Source organism: Macrobrachium rosenbergii, chromosome 20, assembly GCF_040412425.1.
Source record: "Macrobrachium rosenbergii isolate ZJJX-2024 chromosome 20, ASM4041242v1, whole genome shotgun sequence".
Classification (NCBI taxonomy): Eukaryota; Metazoa; Arthropoda; class Malacostraca; order Decapoda; family Palaemonidae; genus Macrobrachium; species Macrobrachium rosenbergii.
Genome location: NC_089760.1, coordinates 33,080,001 through 33,100,000, shown reverse-complemented (window position 1 = coordinate 33,100,000; position 20,000 = coordinate 33,080,001). Strand labels below are relative to the sequence as shown.

Below are 20,000 nucleotides of genomic sequence, written 5' to 3'. Positions count from 1 at the left end.
CTAAATAAGAAGCAAAGGATAAAATAAAATAAATGATGCTGGGTCAAATAAAAAAAAAAAATAAATAATGACCAGGGTAAAAGCTGCGTTTGGGGGACATATAACCAAAAAAAAAAAAAAAAAAAAAAAAGTACACTCAGCGATTTCAACACCCTAGGATAATGCAAAACAAGTATCCCCTGACGGGTTTAAACTTCAATAACTTATAAGACATCTAATATTTCGAATCGATTTAATATGACTGAATCAATAACATATTTATTTATTTACTGATTTTTTTTTATGGAATTGAGGTTGTCAAGCCAAGCACTGGAGAACTTCCGGCCATTCAACGCTCAAGACAGTGAAAAGAGGGAGTTCGAGTGGTTGGACAACAGCATAAAGAAATATAAAAATTAAAGCGGATGAGGTTTAAGGATCTAAAGAATGTAATAGTTAGAAAGATTGGACAGCATGATTAAAGAAAGGACGGGGGAATAGAGGTAAAGTAACTGTCTAAAAATTAGGTGCAGCCAGGGGCCGAAGGGACGCAGCAAATACCATTTCATAATGCCCAAGATACCTTGGTAATGACTGCAGTCTACCATGTGAGAGGCACTGACGGCACTGGCCCCCTGAGCCGGAGAAGACATTTCTAAAAGATATCTTAAATATTTAGATTCGTGATGATATCGATTAAAAAACACATCTCACTTAAAAGAATCTTATAAAGTAATTTTCGTAGTTATAAAAAGGAAATATTTTATGGAAAAAAAAGACTGATGTTCAGTGAGACGGGGCTGCTGTTGTCGTCCTTCCCTTTAATAATGTTACCACAGCCACTGTTATCAAATGTCACGGTCTATCTCTCTCTCTCTCTCTCTCTCTCTCTCTCTCTCTCTCTCTACTCCAACAACAAATTCTCAGCATTCTGCGGAACAATCATTAATACGAAACTACTTTAGCGCTATGGAGGGACTTTAGATAATAGCGACTTTAAGAGCATTTTAGACGGTAGTAATTTACAATTTATTTCCCTTCCATTTCCATGTTAATGCAGGAAAACATAAATAGCCTTTCTGTGCATACACACACACACACACACACACACACACACACACACATATATATATATATATATATATATATATATATATATATATATATATATATATATATATATATTATATGCATGGATATGACCTTATTACTCTACTAGATCTCGATAATAGTGTCTGCACCACCTGCAGCGGAATCTGTTCCGTAAGGACCTACCAACACCACCAGTCGACCCACCTGTCTACTAGCAGCTTAGTAAAAGGATGTAAGGCTAGCAGTCTCACCTCAAAACACTGCCGAGAAACGCAACCCTTCTGGCACCACCCTGAAATTACTTATCAAATTCTCGACTTCCAAAAATTCATTCTTGGATACCCTTTCGACTAACAGACTTGAAATGAGACAGTAATGAAAAAAATCTCTTTCCAGGTGGATTTCTTACCAAAACTGATACAAGTACTGAAGTAAAAGCGAAATGCTGCATTTTTCACTTTCATTTCATCATTAAGCATATTATCGCCATTCCACATCTGTACCACACAAGTAAATATCTCTTTCACTTACTTTCTCCTTCACCATTTAATAGAGACTATGGCTATAGTATTAACCTAAAAATGGAGTTAGCATCTTTATATTGTTTTCATGGACCACTTTAACTATCTACAGACAGGAAAGACAGGACGAAATGCAAATCTGTTGTAAATCTTTTCTCGAATAAGAGAAAGAAAATAAAAAACGTATAAATAACTGGCCCAGTTCCTCTTCTTAGATTTCCTTCAACAGCTTACTCAGTTCCGAATGCATATTCGAATCCTTGCTTTACAAGGGTGCCTCAATTACTTGTGTGACCCTTCTCTCCTATATAAGATAACATTTGCCTCACAGTGCTTTCTACCGAAGAGACATTCCGCTTTGATAAAGATCAGCGTATTTATTGTTTACAGCATCAGCCTTTTAAAAAAATACTTATGAAGACAAGCATAAATCAAAGTGAAGGGATACAACATTGCAGGAAATCAGTCAGTAATTTACAGAGCCAGCCATGAAAATAAACACACCCGAAAGGCATTTTTATAGAGGAAAGGCGGGCGGCTACTCCACAACACAAGGGCGGCAACTTGAAAAGATTCGGCACAAATCAGTACCATTCAACCGGTGGCAAGTAGGGTTGATTACCCGAAAAAAAGGGAGGGGGATTATTCACAGAGAGAGAGAGAGAGACAGAGAGACTGTGCATGCGGTTGCAGAAGGCAGGAGAGAGAGGGAAAAGTGCCGTGTTTGTATTTCAGTAACAAAACTGCCCGGCTAGTGGATGAGCCTTTTCATTTGGACGTTCACTCGTTTCGGAAGGCGGGCCCGGTCGCTAGCTCGCTCGCTATCCCAGCACTAAGGGTCGTCACTTACTTTTAACGGCGGCGGCGAAAACTTGAACGTGCCATTATGGGCAATAAGTGCACGTCACCGCTGGGTCTTTGGGCAACATAAACACTTCCTCACTATTGGTGACTCACCTCCCGTCTCTTTCGTTTACATTTTTATGCGCATGTTCTTTAGACCTAATCCGTTTTTCACGTTCGGATTGAAGTTGTAGAATGTTTGCGTAGCCATATTTAACGCCCCACACAAACAATATATACAGTATATATATATATATATATATATATATATATATATATATATATATATATATATATATATATATCATTTATATGAAACATACATACATATATATATGTGCGTATGTGCATAGAGATAGACTGATACACACATATATATACATACACACACACTATACACACACACACACACACATATATATATATATATATATATATATATATATATATATATATATATATATATATATATATCCCTTGCATGTCACAAATCATAAAACGTGAAGACACAATGGATAAGATTCTTCAGTCCCCATTCCGCCATTCATTAACAATGCGATGCGAGCATTATACACCAAGAACGAAAAATTATCAGTGTTTTAATCAACAGACACCTAACTTATTCAGCTAATGGGGTGGACTCCATTTTACATGACCCCATTTTTGGAGGAACTATATAGACCCATTCCTTAATGGCTCAGTTTTTTTCTTTGTTGAACTATAATGAGAAAAGCCTGTTAGTCAAGGGAAGTCTCTTCTACTTTTCAAGTTATTTCTTTCTTCTTCTGAGTTCTTTCTCGTGACAAGTTTTCAGTCGCCAGATGAATTCATAGTTATTAAATACTCGCGGTTAACCGACATATTATTCTCGATGAATTTTGAAAAAGTATAACTGAAAAAACTATTACACAATAAAATGTCATTAACTGACAAACCCTTTCACTTTAGCAGCCTGGAATTTCTTCAGAAGGAAAAATCTTTATTGGGAGACATTGTAGTTTTAAAAAATATTTTTTTTTTTTATCTATTTTCATATTTCTTTCAAAACTATTCGGACACAGCTTTCTTTCATAACGAGTTACTATAAACTTGAACTAGAGATGGGACATCTAATATAATTTAGTGTTTTGTTTTTTTATTTTCATATTTGAGTAATTTATTGTAAAAAACACTCAAATATATGTTTACAGTACAGCATGCCGGAGACTACTTATGTAACTGGTATATGCCCAAAGGTCAGGGAGTAAGAAGCCTGGTGTGGACCCTTTACCCTGCATTCCAATCGAACGACATTAATATCTCTCTGTAAGAATAGTACAGCATTTATGCATGCAGAATCCATCACGTTAAAACGAGAACTTATAATAGAAGATGAATTAGTAGGGGAAAAGGATACAACCGAACATTATTTAGCTTACATGACTTACAAATAAGCAATTTTCCAGCAGCTCGCATTCAAATGATCTTGTTCTCCTTAGCTCTACTTCAAGAACTGGATAATGATGAACTAAGACAACGCTCAACATAAACCTCAACATGTTATAGCATCCACCGAAAATCCAAATTAACAACTAGGCGCATATCACAGCCTGGCCACGGCAACAATGTGATGTAGTTTCGTGCGGGCTTAAACTCTCACAGCGCAACAAACGGTTTAAAATTGTCTTTATGGCATTCTAAGGAGGGTAGTTATTACGTCAACCGACTTTTTGATTGTTTAGACTCATACTTCTTGAACATTAGTGCGCCATTCATTTCATCTTTCATTGTTTATTATCTTGATTTTAGAATCACTCAAGAATATGCTTAACTGAATTAATTAAACGGTCTGTATGAAACAACTAGTCAGGAGTCATTTAAGATTTGAACGCGTTCACACTAACCGAAAGATGAACATTTTCAACAAACTACATCTTTCAACATACAAACCGACTCCTAACATAAGTTATTTTAAGATTCCTCTCTTCTTTCTCTCCGGAGAAAATTCCAGCTCATTAGACCGAAGGACGCGGGAATGACGGGCGGAGGATTAAAACATCTGAAGTGTGCCACGGATGATTATCTATTATTAGGTACAATTAAGCAGATTGGGCGATCTCGATTGCTGGCTGACTCGCTCGGCGGCCGGAGCTCCTGCTGAGGCTGCTGCCCGACTACTCGGCCATCAGAATAAACTCCCACTACTTTTGCAACTTGACCAAGAGGAAAGTTGCTAATTTATTGCTTAATTGCTCTGTCAAGGGAGGAAGGAAGGAGGAGATAAATTACGGCCGTGGGGAAAAGCGAAGACGTTAAACTCGTCCGTGAGCTTAAAACAAACTTATTAAAAACGTGGCATACTCTGAGAGAAATTGAGAAATTCCGCTGAGGGATATGAGGTATGCAATATACATATTCATGGCCTTATGTATTTTATTGAATTTCTTGAGATAGGAAAAAGAGCAAAGTGAAAATGATTGAAAATCCTCAAGATAATGGGGTGCTCTTCGTTGTCTCCAGAACCTCAAGAAAGAAAGGAAAATTGCTCTATGAGGGAAAATAGTTTTTCAGCAAAGCTGCGCAAGGAGAAAAAGCCATTACCGCTAAAATGAGGCCTACGTGATAAGGTGCACACAATTTTATTTGTCCTTTTTATCTGTTCAGGATTATCTCACATAAACAGCGTGTAACGAATCAGTGCGAAAGATACTCATATATGAACTGAAAGAGAGAGAGAGAGAGAGAGAGAGAGAGAGAGAGAGAGAGAGAGAGAGAGAGAGAGCTCAGCCATGTAATCTGATAGCATAAATCTGTCATCAAAGGCATCGCCTCGCCAGAGCGCAGACATGCCTATCGTATTTTATATGGTAATTACTCAAATGAGACAGCCTTAATTTACAATGTCGAGGATATTACTCGACGTAAAGTTCGCTGGTAGATACGCGTTATGTTAAGGAGGCGGGGGGTTGTTGGGGGAGGGAAGAGAGAGAGAGAGACTGATAAGAAAAGACGGAGATAATATGGGAGACCAACCATAGTTTAGACGACGGAACCAGGTAGAAAACAAGGCCCAGCAGACCTTGGGCAGGATGAGATTGAGGGATTTGGGCTCGTTGGAGAGGGCCAAACCTACTACTACCCGACGAAATAACTGCTGCGAGGAACCTCCTATACTCTGGCGTAATCTTTAAGTCCATCACAGATTCTGCGGCGCAGGAGCGAAACAATGGGTGGAGCCCCCTTTGGGATGCGCTCAATTACAAAGGAGAATTAACAAAACGGCGGCTGAGTCAACCGCACAACAGAAGACTACCAAGCAGTGGACAGCAAATGCAAGTTCACAACTACTTTCTATGGTGGGGTTCTTACAGAGAGAGAGAGAGAGAGAGAGAGAGAGAGAGAGAGAGAGAGAGAGAGAGAGAGAGAGAGATTCTTCTTCTTTATGGCTAAACATAAAACTTTCTCGTGCTTCGCAGAACCCATCGAGGAATATTTTCGTAAATCAGAATACCCAGTGTGCACGAACGCACACATACTTTCACGCGTATGTGTCTGTACAGTACATACTGTATATATATATATATATATATATATATATATATATATATATATATATATATATATATATATATACTGTATATATATATAAATTTATATATATATTTTATTTATATTATATATGTATATATATGTATACTCGTATATATACAAACACACCTATATTTATGTATTTATTTATTTATGGAGATGGATAAAAATTAAGCTATTGAAAAAGATGCCAAGCACACAGTAATTTATGGGGACTACACAAAATTTAAGGATAACTTTAGTAAGATTCAACAGGTTGCAGGCATGAAGGAACAATTACCGCAGTTCAAGATAGGATAATGAAATGAAATATGTAGTGAGAGAGCAAAACTTTTACTGCTTGAACTGTAGTTGCAGGACAGACTGCGTTAAATTTTACGAGGAGATGGCTGAGGTACCAAGGACAAATTGTACTGGAGGGAGGTAAATGATGATAAAAAATTCAATGAGCAAATTGCTCCTACAAATAAGATGCAAATGGAGAAAATACGTTCCTGAGTAAATTTCATGAATACTTTGAAAAACTGCTGAATGTAGATGATGGAAGAAAGAAAGATCTAAATGTTGGAAGAATGCGGATATAAATTCACTGTTAAAAGATGAAATGTTAGGAAAAAGTATGTGACGGGAACTGGTGAGTTTTAAAGGATAATGCTGCGGTGATGTGTAACTGAATGGCTGACCAATATGTGTAAGGAGCGTCAAGATAAGATAATCTTTCCAAAGGTGGAGGGAATGATCGTTCCTATATACATTTGTAATTTGGGATTTGGAAGGAGTAGAAGCATAAGGTGTAAGAAGCAACTGTTGAGAGCAATGATAAGCTTTTATGATAAAAATAAAGCTTGTGCTAGAATACGAAAATCAGAGAGTAAATAGGAAGATATAAATTGAGTCTGGAGCAATGTTGTGCTGTTTCCCCATAAATGAACTCATGAGGAAGTGCTTGGAAAGACCATTAGTTGTACATAAACTTCAACTGCTTTTTCCTTCAAACAAAATCATGCAATTTTCTATTCCAGTAACTAATGATGAGTAAATCACACAGAATTGGTAAATTAACATGCTTCGATTACTCTGAAGGCAGACGGGAAAGAGAAAATTCCTTTCGCCAAAGCTCATATAAATGAAAATATAACAGCCCCAATAACCACTGGTTTTTTATGACGAAAATTCTCAGTACCACTTCCCTAAGGAACCCAATGACATTCAGGCAAAGAGGCAAGTCATTTCTTACTGAGAAATATTGCGTAATAAGTTCATCTTTTTGCGACAGTGGGATCTCATAACATCATCGTTCAACGAAGTAGAATAAAAACGACTCCGAAAGAACGAACAGAAGCTAATAAATACTAGGCTTAATCTAAAACGCCTAACCACGTCGATATGATTAACCAGTCAGGCTCGCGTTTCTTAATCTCCCAATGAAGAGGCGAGGAAGGTTTATGGCACAAGAAGCAAGGGAAATGGAGAGGAGGAGGAGGAGGAGGAGGAGGAGGAGGAGGAGGAGGAGGAGGAGGAGGAGGAGGAGGAGGGTAGGAGGGGGGGAGGAAGGGGGTGGGGGAGGAGGCAGGGAATTGTAAGCCTCGGACAATTTACGAGTACTTATTAGCGTCTGCTTTCCGAGTCCCCCGTCCTAAGTCATGTGGCGCCAGTGTGAGACGATGCAACCGTTAGCCATAATCAAACCGCTGGACCCATCAATAAATGGCCGCAATTATTGCTACTTAAGAGGTGGTACTACGATGGCAAGTTTTTCTCTCTCTCTCTCTCTCTCTCTCTCTCTCTCTCTCTCTCTCTCTCTCTCATAAATAAGAGCAGGCGTTTTTTATATTTAAACCTTATCACCTAACAGATAATGGCCCCGTGTACCCTGTAACACCAAGAGCTCACCACAGGAGGTAAAATTATCTTTTTTATTTAAGATTTTTGGCTGTCCCAACCGCTTTGTTATCAAAGACTTACAAAGCCATTGATAAGTAATCCAGTCCAAGTCTGTTTTGTCTTTCAATTCTAATGAATTTTTTTCCCAATTGCTCTCTAAAAGTCAACATTCGTTTAACTCTTTTTCCCAATGCACTGCTCCCAACTTTCTAGCTTAACTGGGGCAAGTATTCAACAATTCCTCAGACAGCCATTGTCTATCTACCTGCTCTCTCTCTCTCTCTCTCTCTCTCTCTCTCTCTCTCTCTCTGAAGCAACCGCCTGATTATCTGTAGGGTAGGCTCATGGCCGCTTACTAGTCGGGAGCTATTCCAGGAATCGTACGAATCTGATAAGAAAAATGGATTCTCTCACTCTCTCGAATTATCTCACTTAAAAAAAGCCCTCCCCTTCATAGACACCTTCTCGCTCTGCGTGATAGTTGATGTCTCTGCCCTGTCATTGGGGTGATCACTTCCTCGGGTGAAGGCGGCTTTTACCTAATATACATAAATCGTAAAGAAGAGGTTCTAAGAATGGATGAGAAATGTGAAAAAAAAAGCACGACGAAATAGCCACTGGACGGTGGGCACAGAGACAACTCGAACTTTAAGACGTAGATGGAATACCTCTCATATTTCATAAATGATATTACTTCATTGCATATATATATATATATATATATATATATATATATATATATATATATATATATATATATTTATTTATTCACACATATATATGTATACACACACACACATATATATATATATATATATATATATATATATATATATATATATATATATATATATATATATATATATATATATATATATATATATATATATATATATATATATATATATGTGTGTATGTGTGTGCAAACGTGCTCCGTTCATCACATGTATATATCAATATCAATAGTAAACAATGACCCGAAAAAAGGCATATTACTCCAGAGAAAAACAAGTCAACAGTCGCGTCCACATACGTACACCCTTTGGGATGAATCAAGGATGAGCACAAAACGTCCAACCCACACAGACGCAGAAAGTGCAGGAGAAAGGGAATGTTTGCAGGGCCAGGCGAATGAATAAATTTCAGATATTTTAAGTGGTCCAGTAAACCCAATAAGAAAGACATTTTATAAGAGACTCCAAGCAACAGGGTCCTTGATTCATGGCAGAACTTCGCGGGGCAAGGGCAACTCCATTTAATTTTAACTGTCTTAATGGAATTATTACAAGGGTATTCTGCTATAAAATAACACATAATCCGTAAAAATTGTGTTCAAATACTGCGATACAGAACTGATCTACACTGTAAATTGAACAGTTTAATAAAGTGATGAATTCTTTAAACATATATCTCAACGGGAGATAGACCATTTACCTAACGTAGCGAATGAACTTATTCATCATTTTATTGGCTAACCAAGCCCTCAACGTGGAGGCTTAGAAAAAAAAAAAAACTTTTCCATTTTAATGCCACGTGCATAATATTTCAGAATGGGTACGAGAAGAGGTCATTAAACTTACCGATGATTCAACCGCTAAGAATGTGCACCAGTCAAAATCTCTGCCCACTTTCTGGTGCTTAATGCCTCTTGTATCACTTTACCTCGCTACCTGTACGAAAGTGAATTTTCTGCATTCCTTGCCCTAAAAACAAATTCAAAGAACGGGCTCTCTTTGGAAGATGACCTGCGGTGTCCGCTTCCTATCACTGAGCCATAGTTTCAGGTGGTCGCTGGAAAGAATCCACAAAATTTCACCAAGCAAGATACGTGTTTTTGAAGGCAGATTTCCGCAACAGCTACACTTTTATCGTTCTCTGTTTTGCTTTTCAGTGGTCAAAAGAAAAAATAGGTAGAGAGGAGAGAGCTATTTGGTGGACACACACACACACAAGCATAAATACACACACACACACACACACACACATATATATATATATACACATAGACAAACAAAATATAGTGAGAACTGATAAACACACACAAAAAAAAACAAGTCGAGGACTACTCATTTTGTGATAGAAGGTGAAGATGAAATTAAGAATTTTTTGAATGTATGACTTTTCTAATCTCATGAATACCAAAAAAGAAGGCGGGGCGGGGGGCTAATTACGAGAACTCACAACATAACTGAACTAAATAATCTGAGTCTAGGTTGGTCAGAGTCCTGGGTTTTTATACTATATGTATTAGTGTATGTATGTATATTTGGATTTATGTATGTATGTATGTATGTATGTAGGCTACAACAACAAATAACATCATTCTTTATTACTTTAGACTGACTGCTGAAAAGCACAGCAAATTTTATTGGGTGGCTGTTGCAAAAATCTGCCTTACCTCGGGGAAATTTGTGGGTGCTTTCAAGCGACCACCTGCAACTATGGCCCAGTGGCCACAGCAGGTCACCTAAAAAGAAAGCTTGTTCTTTAAGTCTGTTTTTACTGCAAAGAATTCAGAAAACTCACTTTCGTACAGGTAGAGAGTTAGTGATGAAAGAAGCATCAAGCACCAGAAGGTGGACAGAGAGTTTGACTAGTGCACATTCTTGGCGGTTGAATCATCGATAAGTTGGAAGAACTGTACTGTTGTCTTCACATCACTGTGAGAAAAGTGAATCCACTCACTTTGCTGTAGTTTATAACTTCAGTATAAGGAATCTGTAAACCTTTATAAAAATGAACCCCTAAAAATGGCACTCACTGTAAAGCTATGTCAGTCATAGAGAAACCAAATTTGAAGAACCAAGTTGAAGAACGGAACTACTGTATAGTCAAATGACTACACGCAAAGAAACTGATTATTCCTAAACCTAGCTATAGGTAGAATGACAGCGGACTAGCCAAGGAAAATACCCAGGAGCTAAACCAAGGCAAAGGATTTTAGCTGAACACTTGGCAAGGACCGGGAGATTATCACTAGACAATTTAATAAGAGAGAGGAGTGTACAAATAAAGAAGGGTGGGCGCTCAGAGGGTTCACAAAAGGGAGAATATATTCAGCACCTCAAATCTTAGAGACATTGTTAGATACTTAGGAAGTGCAACAGGCCCACGGTAAATTCTGCTTGTATCCAGGTAGTTCTCAGCACCCAGTCCCATCATGTACACCACCAAAATGGCCAGTCTTATAAGAAAAGCTCAAGAGTGAAAGGCATAATTCTTTTAGTTGTCAGGTCTGTAGTAAAAGGAATTATGTGCAAAAACTGATTTGCATTGAGTTATGCACATAACTCATGCAAATAGAATATCAATATACATTAATATAAACAGGGGAAATGTATTCATGCATATCATAAATAATGAAGTGTGTGTTTATATATATATATATATATATATATATATATATATACATATATACAGTTATGTATATATTGTGTGTGTGCGCGTGTGTTTATGTGTGTGTGTTGTTGTTATTGTTGTTTTGTTTGAGTGGGGGCGAGAGTCCACCAAGGAAATTTATACAAAGAGAAAAGACTTCCGGGATAAAGAAACATACCAAATCATGGTACATAAAAAAAAAAAAAAAACACAATCTGGTCAGAGAAATAAAAGGAGGGAAATCTTCGAGAATGAATTTCATTTACCATCAAACGAAATAACAAAACCAACAGCAATATAATAATGAATCAATGAATCAATGGCTGCCTTTGTGGAATAAGTTTTTCTCCAAACGAAACTGTGCGTATCTAATTGAGCCGGCCGCAGCGATCCCCTTCAAAGCAATCAAATGAAACCATAATGATTCCCGACACGTTGCAACAGTTTCAAAATCATAATTGACCCAATGTGCATTTACAGTGTTTTCCATAAACTGTTTATGCGCAATACTGATTGATATTTGCGTATTGAATTTCATGGATCCTGTTGTGTTGGTTATGAATGTGTTCATGAGAAGAATAAATACATAACTATATATATATATATATATATATATATATATATATATATATATATATATATATATATATATATATATATATATATATATATATATACTTACAGACACGCACACACATATACTGTATATGTACACACACACACATATACATACATACATACATATATATATATATATATATATATATATATATATATATATATATATATATATATATATATATATATATATATATATCCAGCTGTATCCAGTTTCGTTTCAGCAGAATGCTGCAAGCCCTATAATCCCAACAGGAAAACAGCCCAGCAAGGACTCTTAAAAGCAAGGAATAAACCATAGTTTAGAGGATAAATTTTAAGAAAATTAAATGAGTTTAATAGAAGAAATTATAGCAAATCATACGGATAACAAATAAACATACATTTGCTTGTAGCATTTACAAAGCTGTATAGACAGACACACAAGTTATACAATTGGAAATTAACTATTAAGGGGTACAACTGAGTACTTAAACAAAAACACTGCAAACTGAAAAATTCGAAAGTTTAAACATGAAAAATGCTACTAACGTACTTGTAATATTTCACTTACAAGAATATTCACAAAATATATGAAACTGTTGACACTATATACAGAGAATAAATTAGGCATACATAAACAACATGATATTTAGAGTTAGTCATAACAATCAGTATTTAGTCTTGGTTTCACCATGTTACCTATACTCGCTACGTACTGTTTTGATGTTTGCTCAATTTAATCTCTGTATATATTTTAATTAGTTATTTTATTTCGGGTGAACAATATTCTCCAAATTTGCTTTTAGCATTTCGAACCTCCAATTTACAATGTTTTTTCTGATGTATTTCTGTGTATTGTTTAATTGTACATTTCTATCTATGCAATCTCTGTTTTGGTTTTCTGTAAAAGAAAATGATTGAGATGGCTATGTCCGTCCGTCCGCACTTTTCCTTTCTGCCCTCAGATCTTAAAAACTACTAAGGCTAGAGGGCTGCAAACTGGTATGTTGATCATCCACCCTCCAATCATCAAACATACCGAATTGCAGCCCTCTAACCTCAATAGTTTTTAATTTTATTTCAGGTTACAGTTAGCCATGATCGTGCGTCTGGCACCGCTATAAATGCCAACAACACAGGCCACCACCGGGCCTGAAAGTTTCAAGGGCCGCGGCTGAGAGTTTCATACAGCATTATACGCTGTACAGAAAACTCGATTGCGCCGAAGAAGCTACGGCGCATTTTTTACTTGTTTATCTTTAGTGTTTGAAAATGTGCTTAAGTGTGAATCCTTGCTACAATTTCCAACAAAATCTCTTCGTTAGATGTCATTATTTCACAATATCATTCTACTAGTATTACGTAGTTAGTCTTTTCAACACTGTTTTTAAAAGGTTTGGATATCTGCAGTCCGGAAGTTTTACTCAGTGACATTTGTAAAACGTTAAACATTGCATTCAAGTTTAAGTACTTTAAAGGTATATCAGAAGTCCATTGTCTGTACTCTTAAACTCAAACAATATTTCAACTTGAAATATTTTCTCATTTTGCCTGTTTTCGTAAATCTTTTAGAAATGTCAATTTTACAGCTTTAAAGTGGATGGCTATTTCTACAAAACCTCAAACTTTAAAGTATTTATATCAGAAACTTGCCCGTTTGTAAACTTATGTTTATATTACGAGTTACTTTACAAACCTGTATCAAATTCTATTTACGACAAACATTAAAACAAGTAAAAAATGGGCAGAAGTTTCTTTGGCGCAATCGAGTTTTCTGTACAGCCGCTACATCGTAAATCAAGGCCACCGAAAATAGATCTATCTTTTGATCCGCGGCCCACGAAACTTTAACATCGGCCGGGTGGTGGCCTGGCCTATATCGTTGCCAGATCCACGATTATGGCTAACTTTGACCTTAAATAAAATAAAACTACTGAGGCTAGAGGGCTGTAATTTGGTATGTTTGATGATCGGAGGGTGGATGATCAACATACCAATTTGCAGCCCTCTAGGCCCAGTAGTTTTTAAGATGTGTGGACGGACAGACAAATCCGGCGCGATAGTTTTTTTTTATAGAAAACTAAAACTAAGCAAGACTCGAGCAATACAGATACTACGTTAAAACGAACGATCTTCACAAGAATCCAACAATGATTTAAAAGGAAACAAATAAGAATATTCGATAGTGAAAATTTAAGCACAAACTCCTCTACATGACAGCCAGAGAATATACAAATTAAACTATATTCTTGTTCGATAGATTCGAGAATTTTTGAATTTAGATTTAATTCCATTTAATTGTTTATTCTTTGTTTTTATCTTGATTTAGTCTTTGGTATTTATTATAATGTATAGTTTTTGGTCATATGTATGCATGTTCCTAAAGTATTTAAATGAAGTCTGAATGTAGCTATTTTGGTCTGTAAGTTATTCCCAGCTTTATGTACTTACCGAATTGACATTTGCATCTGAATGACCTTGAAAGCATTTGTCTTTGCGTATGTAAATGCCCTTGTGAGCGGCTGCGATTTGATTGTTTGAATTAGCAATAGTTCTGTTTACACTTTGGGGCTGTTTCGTTGTATTTTGTGACTTTTGAATTTCGCGTTTGCACTCGCCTCTCTCTCTCTCTGTTCTGTTTCGAGAAATGTTCAGTGTCGTCCCTCAAAATGCGGATGCTGTAAATACTCGAAAGGGCATGGTAGGAACCATTTTTCCTTTTGCCTATGCTTGGCATTTGCTTTCTATGATGTCGTAATGTGTCTATATATATATATATATATATATATATATATATATATATATATATATATATATATATGTATATATATATATATGTATGTATATATATTATATATATATATATATATATATGAATGTGCATATATAAATATATATACATATATATATTTGTTATTTATATGTATACATGAATGTGTATAAATACGTATATATATATACAATACATTCATATATATATATATATATATATATATATATATATATATATATATATATATATATATATATATATGAGAGAGAGATGGACACAAACGTGCAAACTCATATTTGAATGTGCCAGCACATGCTTTGTGGAATGTCGTACTTTCAATCTCGGCGCGAAAAAAAAAATATCTAAAACTGGTCTAAAATACAGATCTTCTCATGGCTACCAATAAAAAAGCAAAAATGTTGAAAGGCCGCGACAGAAATGTATATTTTATCGACCATACTTCATTATACAGTCTGTGAATAGAAGCAGTCCGCGTTTTGGTTGTTCAGTCTTTCGGGAAATATCTGACATATCCAGTAAGCAGGTCTTAAGTCGTGGCTTTTACCTCGCATAGACTTTACTAATATAAAATACTTTTAATTTTTAAAAGGAATAAATTAAAGCATAAGTTCATGACACCAACAGCTTTTGCGATGCCTTGTAATCAAATATGCATATAAAGCATAGCAGTGTTCCACAAAGAAAGGCAAGCGTAGTACATTCGCAAATAACAAAAGACTACTTAAGAAATCAAGAATCACCAATCCTTACACATTCTCAAGAAAAGGAAAGTGATGGGCAGTGGTACCCAGTGCCAACTCCTATAAGGCTACGCGTGCGCACACACACACACATATTATATTTTAATACCGATTGTTTTAATCTGAACATAAATCACTATAGACAGACAGCATCTAAAATGATATAGAGATATAATTCTTTATGAATTCAAGTGAAAAAAAAATCACATTTGCAAAATAAAAAAAAAGAGAGAAGAAAGGGAAAGGACGTAGAAAAAAAAATCCCCATATTTGGATTTCAATGCCAATCGTTGGCCTGAATTTCACGCCTTGGGTTGAACACAACAATGCTCTCTTGGGTGTTAACTGGTGCTACACGGGTGGACGAAAAAAAAAAAATTTCCAAAAGTGTCATGCTTCTCGTTATATCATTCCAGACCTTCGGCCGAGAGGTGGTAGAGTCGATATTGCCGTGCGACGTATAGAATACCATTAAAATATTTCATTTTTTTTTATTATGTTTTCTTATCTTTTTGCATTATCCCGGAACACATCTACGTCGACTTGCCGTTACGAGTTTGGAACATTTCCCCGGTTAAGATGATTTTCCATCCCAAAAATGTGAAGGACGTCATGAATATCTATTAAATTTCAATATTCATGGTATCTTTTCGAATAGAATTACTGACCATTTTGATTACGCACCTTTGAACTTTCAACATTCAGGATAAATTTTTAAATAGAGTTACTGGCCATTATGTTTATGCATCTCAAGGACCAGGACTATTCTAAGTAAAACATGAAAGACCACTCTCCTAAACAATATCTTTTATAAATATGTCAAAATTTACCCAAAGTAAAAAAAGGTAATAATAATAAAATAGATAAAATACCCACAGTTCTATCCCAACTTTTGTAAATGTCTCAAAATTCATTTAAAACCTAGCAAATAAAAAAAACCCAGAAAAGTCCTTCAAGAATGTTTAAGATTTTTGCAAACCATCAAAATTTAATGATACATTTATGAAAAAACTCGTACTTAAGCTAAAACCTACCTCTATAACATCATAGTGCCTAAACATATATATATATATATATATATATATATATATATATATATATATATATATATATATATATATATATGTATATAGATATACACACACACACATATATATATATATAGTATATATATATATATATATATATATATATATATATATATACTGTATATATATATATATATATATATATATATATATACTGTATATATATATAATATATATATATATATATATATATATATATATATATAAATATATATTTATTTCTGGTGATAGAAATTCATTTCTCGCTATAATGTGGTCCCGGATTCCTACAATAAGCTGTAGGTTCCTAGTTGCGTAAATAACCAATTGGTTCTTAGCCCGAGAGCTGTTAATCAGCTCAGTGGTCTGGTAAAACTAAGGTATACTTAACCTTTCTACTGCCAGTTTGAACTCATTTGTTTGTTCGCCTGCTTAGTTTTTGGTGAAACTGGCGTTATTGAAACATTGCATAAAAGGGTGAGGCCTAAGATGAAGCTTTTGAAATGCTAAAGTCTTAAGTGTTCAGGATGCATTCAAGCTCAGTTTTCACGCTGAAGTTACCTGAACCTTATTTAAAAAGACTAATATTGTCAAAGCGAAATCCAGAGGTGATAAATGTAATGTGATTACCGTAGAGTTTTCTCACTTAACTCGCTAAAGGCCGCCACTAACGTTCAGTTATACCTGCGCAGTTATGCCTGCACAGGCCGACTGTGCAGGCAAAACTGAACCCACAGTTGTGTCTGTGCAGGTAAAACTGAACGTCAATGGGTTCATTTTTGCCTGCACAGGCCGACTGTGCAGGCATAACTGCGCAGGTACAATTGAACGTTAGTGGCGGCCTTAAGCAAGCTTTAAATATATGTATAAAAAAAAAAAACACCAAGCAAGCACTTTCAAGAGCTTTTCTAGCCGAAGCATTTTGTAAGTTACTCACAAATGCAACAAAACTGGAAGGTGAATTACAACCTACAGCAAATGAAAGAATACGGACCTAACTTATTTGCAAAGCACTGACTTTCCTCCACAAACGCAAGAAATGTTTCAATCCTTTTTTGAGTGATGAATAACATGATAGGCAAATGGAGACGTATTTCTCATCACTAAGAGCGTTAAGAAAAAGCAAATTCTTACGTAAATATGAAAATAATATCTTCCATATGCAAAGGATGCGATTTGGATCATTGCAACATCGAACCTAATCGAAAGTTGCAAAGTTTGGGCTTAGTGCTCGTATGAGGCTTCTTATTGCCTCAGAGCCATTGATTTCATACGCTACATAAAACAAAATTAAAATAGATTACAAAACGTTATTCAAAACTTAGGCATCCTCCCGGCGCGATTCTAATTTAGAATTTCTGAAGTCTCTACATTACATGACAGTAACGAACAAGTAAAAAATGCGCCGAAGTTTCTTCGGAGCAATCGAGTTTTCTGTATAAGCCGCGGTCCACGAAGCTTTCAGCCACTGCCCGGTGGTGGCCTGTCCTATAGCGTTGCCAAACGTACGATTATAGCTAACTTTAACTTTAAATAAAATAAAAAAAAAAACTACTGAGGCTAGAGTTGCAATTTGGTATGTTTGGTGATTGGAGGGTGGATGATCAACATACCAACTTGCAGCCTTCTAGCCTCAGTCGTTTTTTAATTAAGATCCGAGGGCGGACAGAAAAAGTGCGGACGGACAGACAAAGCTATCTCAATATTTTTCTTTCACAGAAAGCAAAAATGGGTATTTTGTTTAAGGAATGGGATGAAATATGAAATTTAGGCAGAAAGCCAAGCACTGGGACCCATATGGTCATTCGGCGCTATGGTGAGAATGAATGAAAATGCAAATAAAATAAACAGTGAGTTTCAATGTGCAAATTCTAAAGATTATCAACGTTTAAAAAGGTAAAAGCACAGAGAGATTTTATGACTAACGGAAATAAAATTGCCATTTATAAGATAAAAAGGAGACACTTATATAAAATGATCAGACCTTTTCGTAAAAGCCAGAAGCCTTGAAAAAATCTTTAACTGGGCCAACATCAATGTTGTTCCCTAGAATTCCAGTGATGGTTCTACCATCTAAATGGTACATCCGCTTTTCATAGCAAAATTGTAGGACTGTCTGCCAGCGAGACGTTACGATACAAATAAAAAAGTGTGAATTCTTATTCACATTACTATTATGGTTATAATTGTTTTCTGGAACATAAACTCACCTCAGTTTCCTCTGCATAGGTAGAGAATTCATCGTAAGAGTCTTCGTCCTGCACTTCAGCTCCCCAACCCGGGGATATCTGCAAAGAAAGAAATCACACTGAGTACAAATGTCACTCGTACAAAAAATAATATAAAGATGCACTATTTCTGTACATTACATTCCTTATGATAAACTAGCATTGAATGTGTACAAAATATAATATAAGAATCACTATTTCTTTACATTATATTCGTTATGATAAACTAGCATTGTAGGTGTACAAAAAATAATATAAGATGCACTATTTCCTTTACATTATATTCCTCACGATAAACTAGCTTTCAAAGTGAATTACAAACCAAGAAATTCAAAAAGAAATAAAATGCAAAAGACCCACAGACCCATTTTTTTTTTTTTTTTTACTTGAAGGACACTGAAGCCTTGGCACAGGGTAGGGCGAGTGGTGGTGCCCAGCCAACCACCACAGCCTCTCTTACACCCTGGTAATTTTACCCCGGGTGAAGAAGTATGCTGGGCGCTGGAAGGTTTTCTAACATGTAATCCTTCCTCTGGCCTACCACTGACATAAGTGACAGCTGTCAGTTGTCTAATATCCGCCTTGCGTTCTAACTTTCCTAAAGCAACTGAACTTCTATCTATTACAAACATACACAAGTATTTGCCCGTGTAACATGACAACAAGCTTAACACACATACACACGTACATATGTACATACATCTTTCTTTCTTATGAAACGTCAGAGCTATCTTTTGATGTTTCGCAAGCGTATAACGTCTCAGGAATGGTTTTCGTAAGGTTATGAAATTACTGTTAACTAACTTCCACCATACAATGCACAGTCAAGAGCATTTTCAGTTCGACTCATCGACCACTATAAGAAAATAGTTTTGAAAATGAACGATACTTCATTACTTATCTTAATTTTGCTCTGCGATTCCCATCAACGTGTTTTCATATTAAGGCTACATCAGAATCTGCCTCAGCACGTTCACTAAAGGTCGTTTAAAATTCTACATTTGTTAATGTCACTGGAATATTTTCAAATTCATTCAACATAAATCATATAAACTGTTCTGCTTCTGTCAGTGAAAATTTCAGTCGGCTACGAAAATAAGAACAATTAAGAACCCTTGATCGCTCGCTATTCTGGAACTCTCGCAAGGACAAAGAATGCTCTTAACATAATTAGATGAGATATCATTTAATATTATAATGATGAGGATTATTTCAAAAGATCCTCCTGTAGCTGTTCTAAGCTGACTTAAATTCTTGTCGTTAACATGACTGGTAAATAACAAAAACCACAATATATCAACATTAAT

The 20,000-nt window shown here is 35.7% G+C and overlaps 1 protein-coding gene across 1 annotated transcript in view; it reads right to left on the bottom strand.

Moving 5' to 3' along the window:
• Nucleotides 1–20,000, bottom strand: part of LOC136848959 (protein madd-4-like) — a 616,220-nt gene that overhangs the window by 165,785 nt on the left and 430,435 nt on the right. The window contains exon 3 of the mRNA XM_067121770.1: nt 18,676–18,753. Coding sequence (XP_066977871.1) covers nt 18,676–18,753 — 78 coding nt within the window. The remainder of the gene's footprint in view (nt 1–18,675; nt 18,754–20,000) is intronic.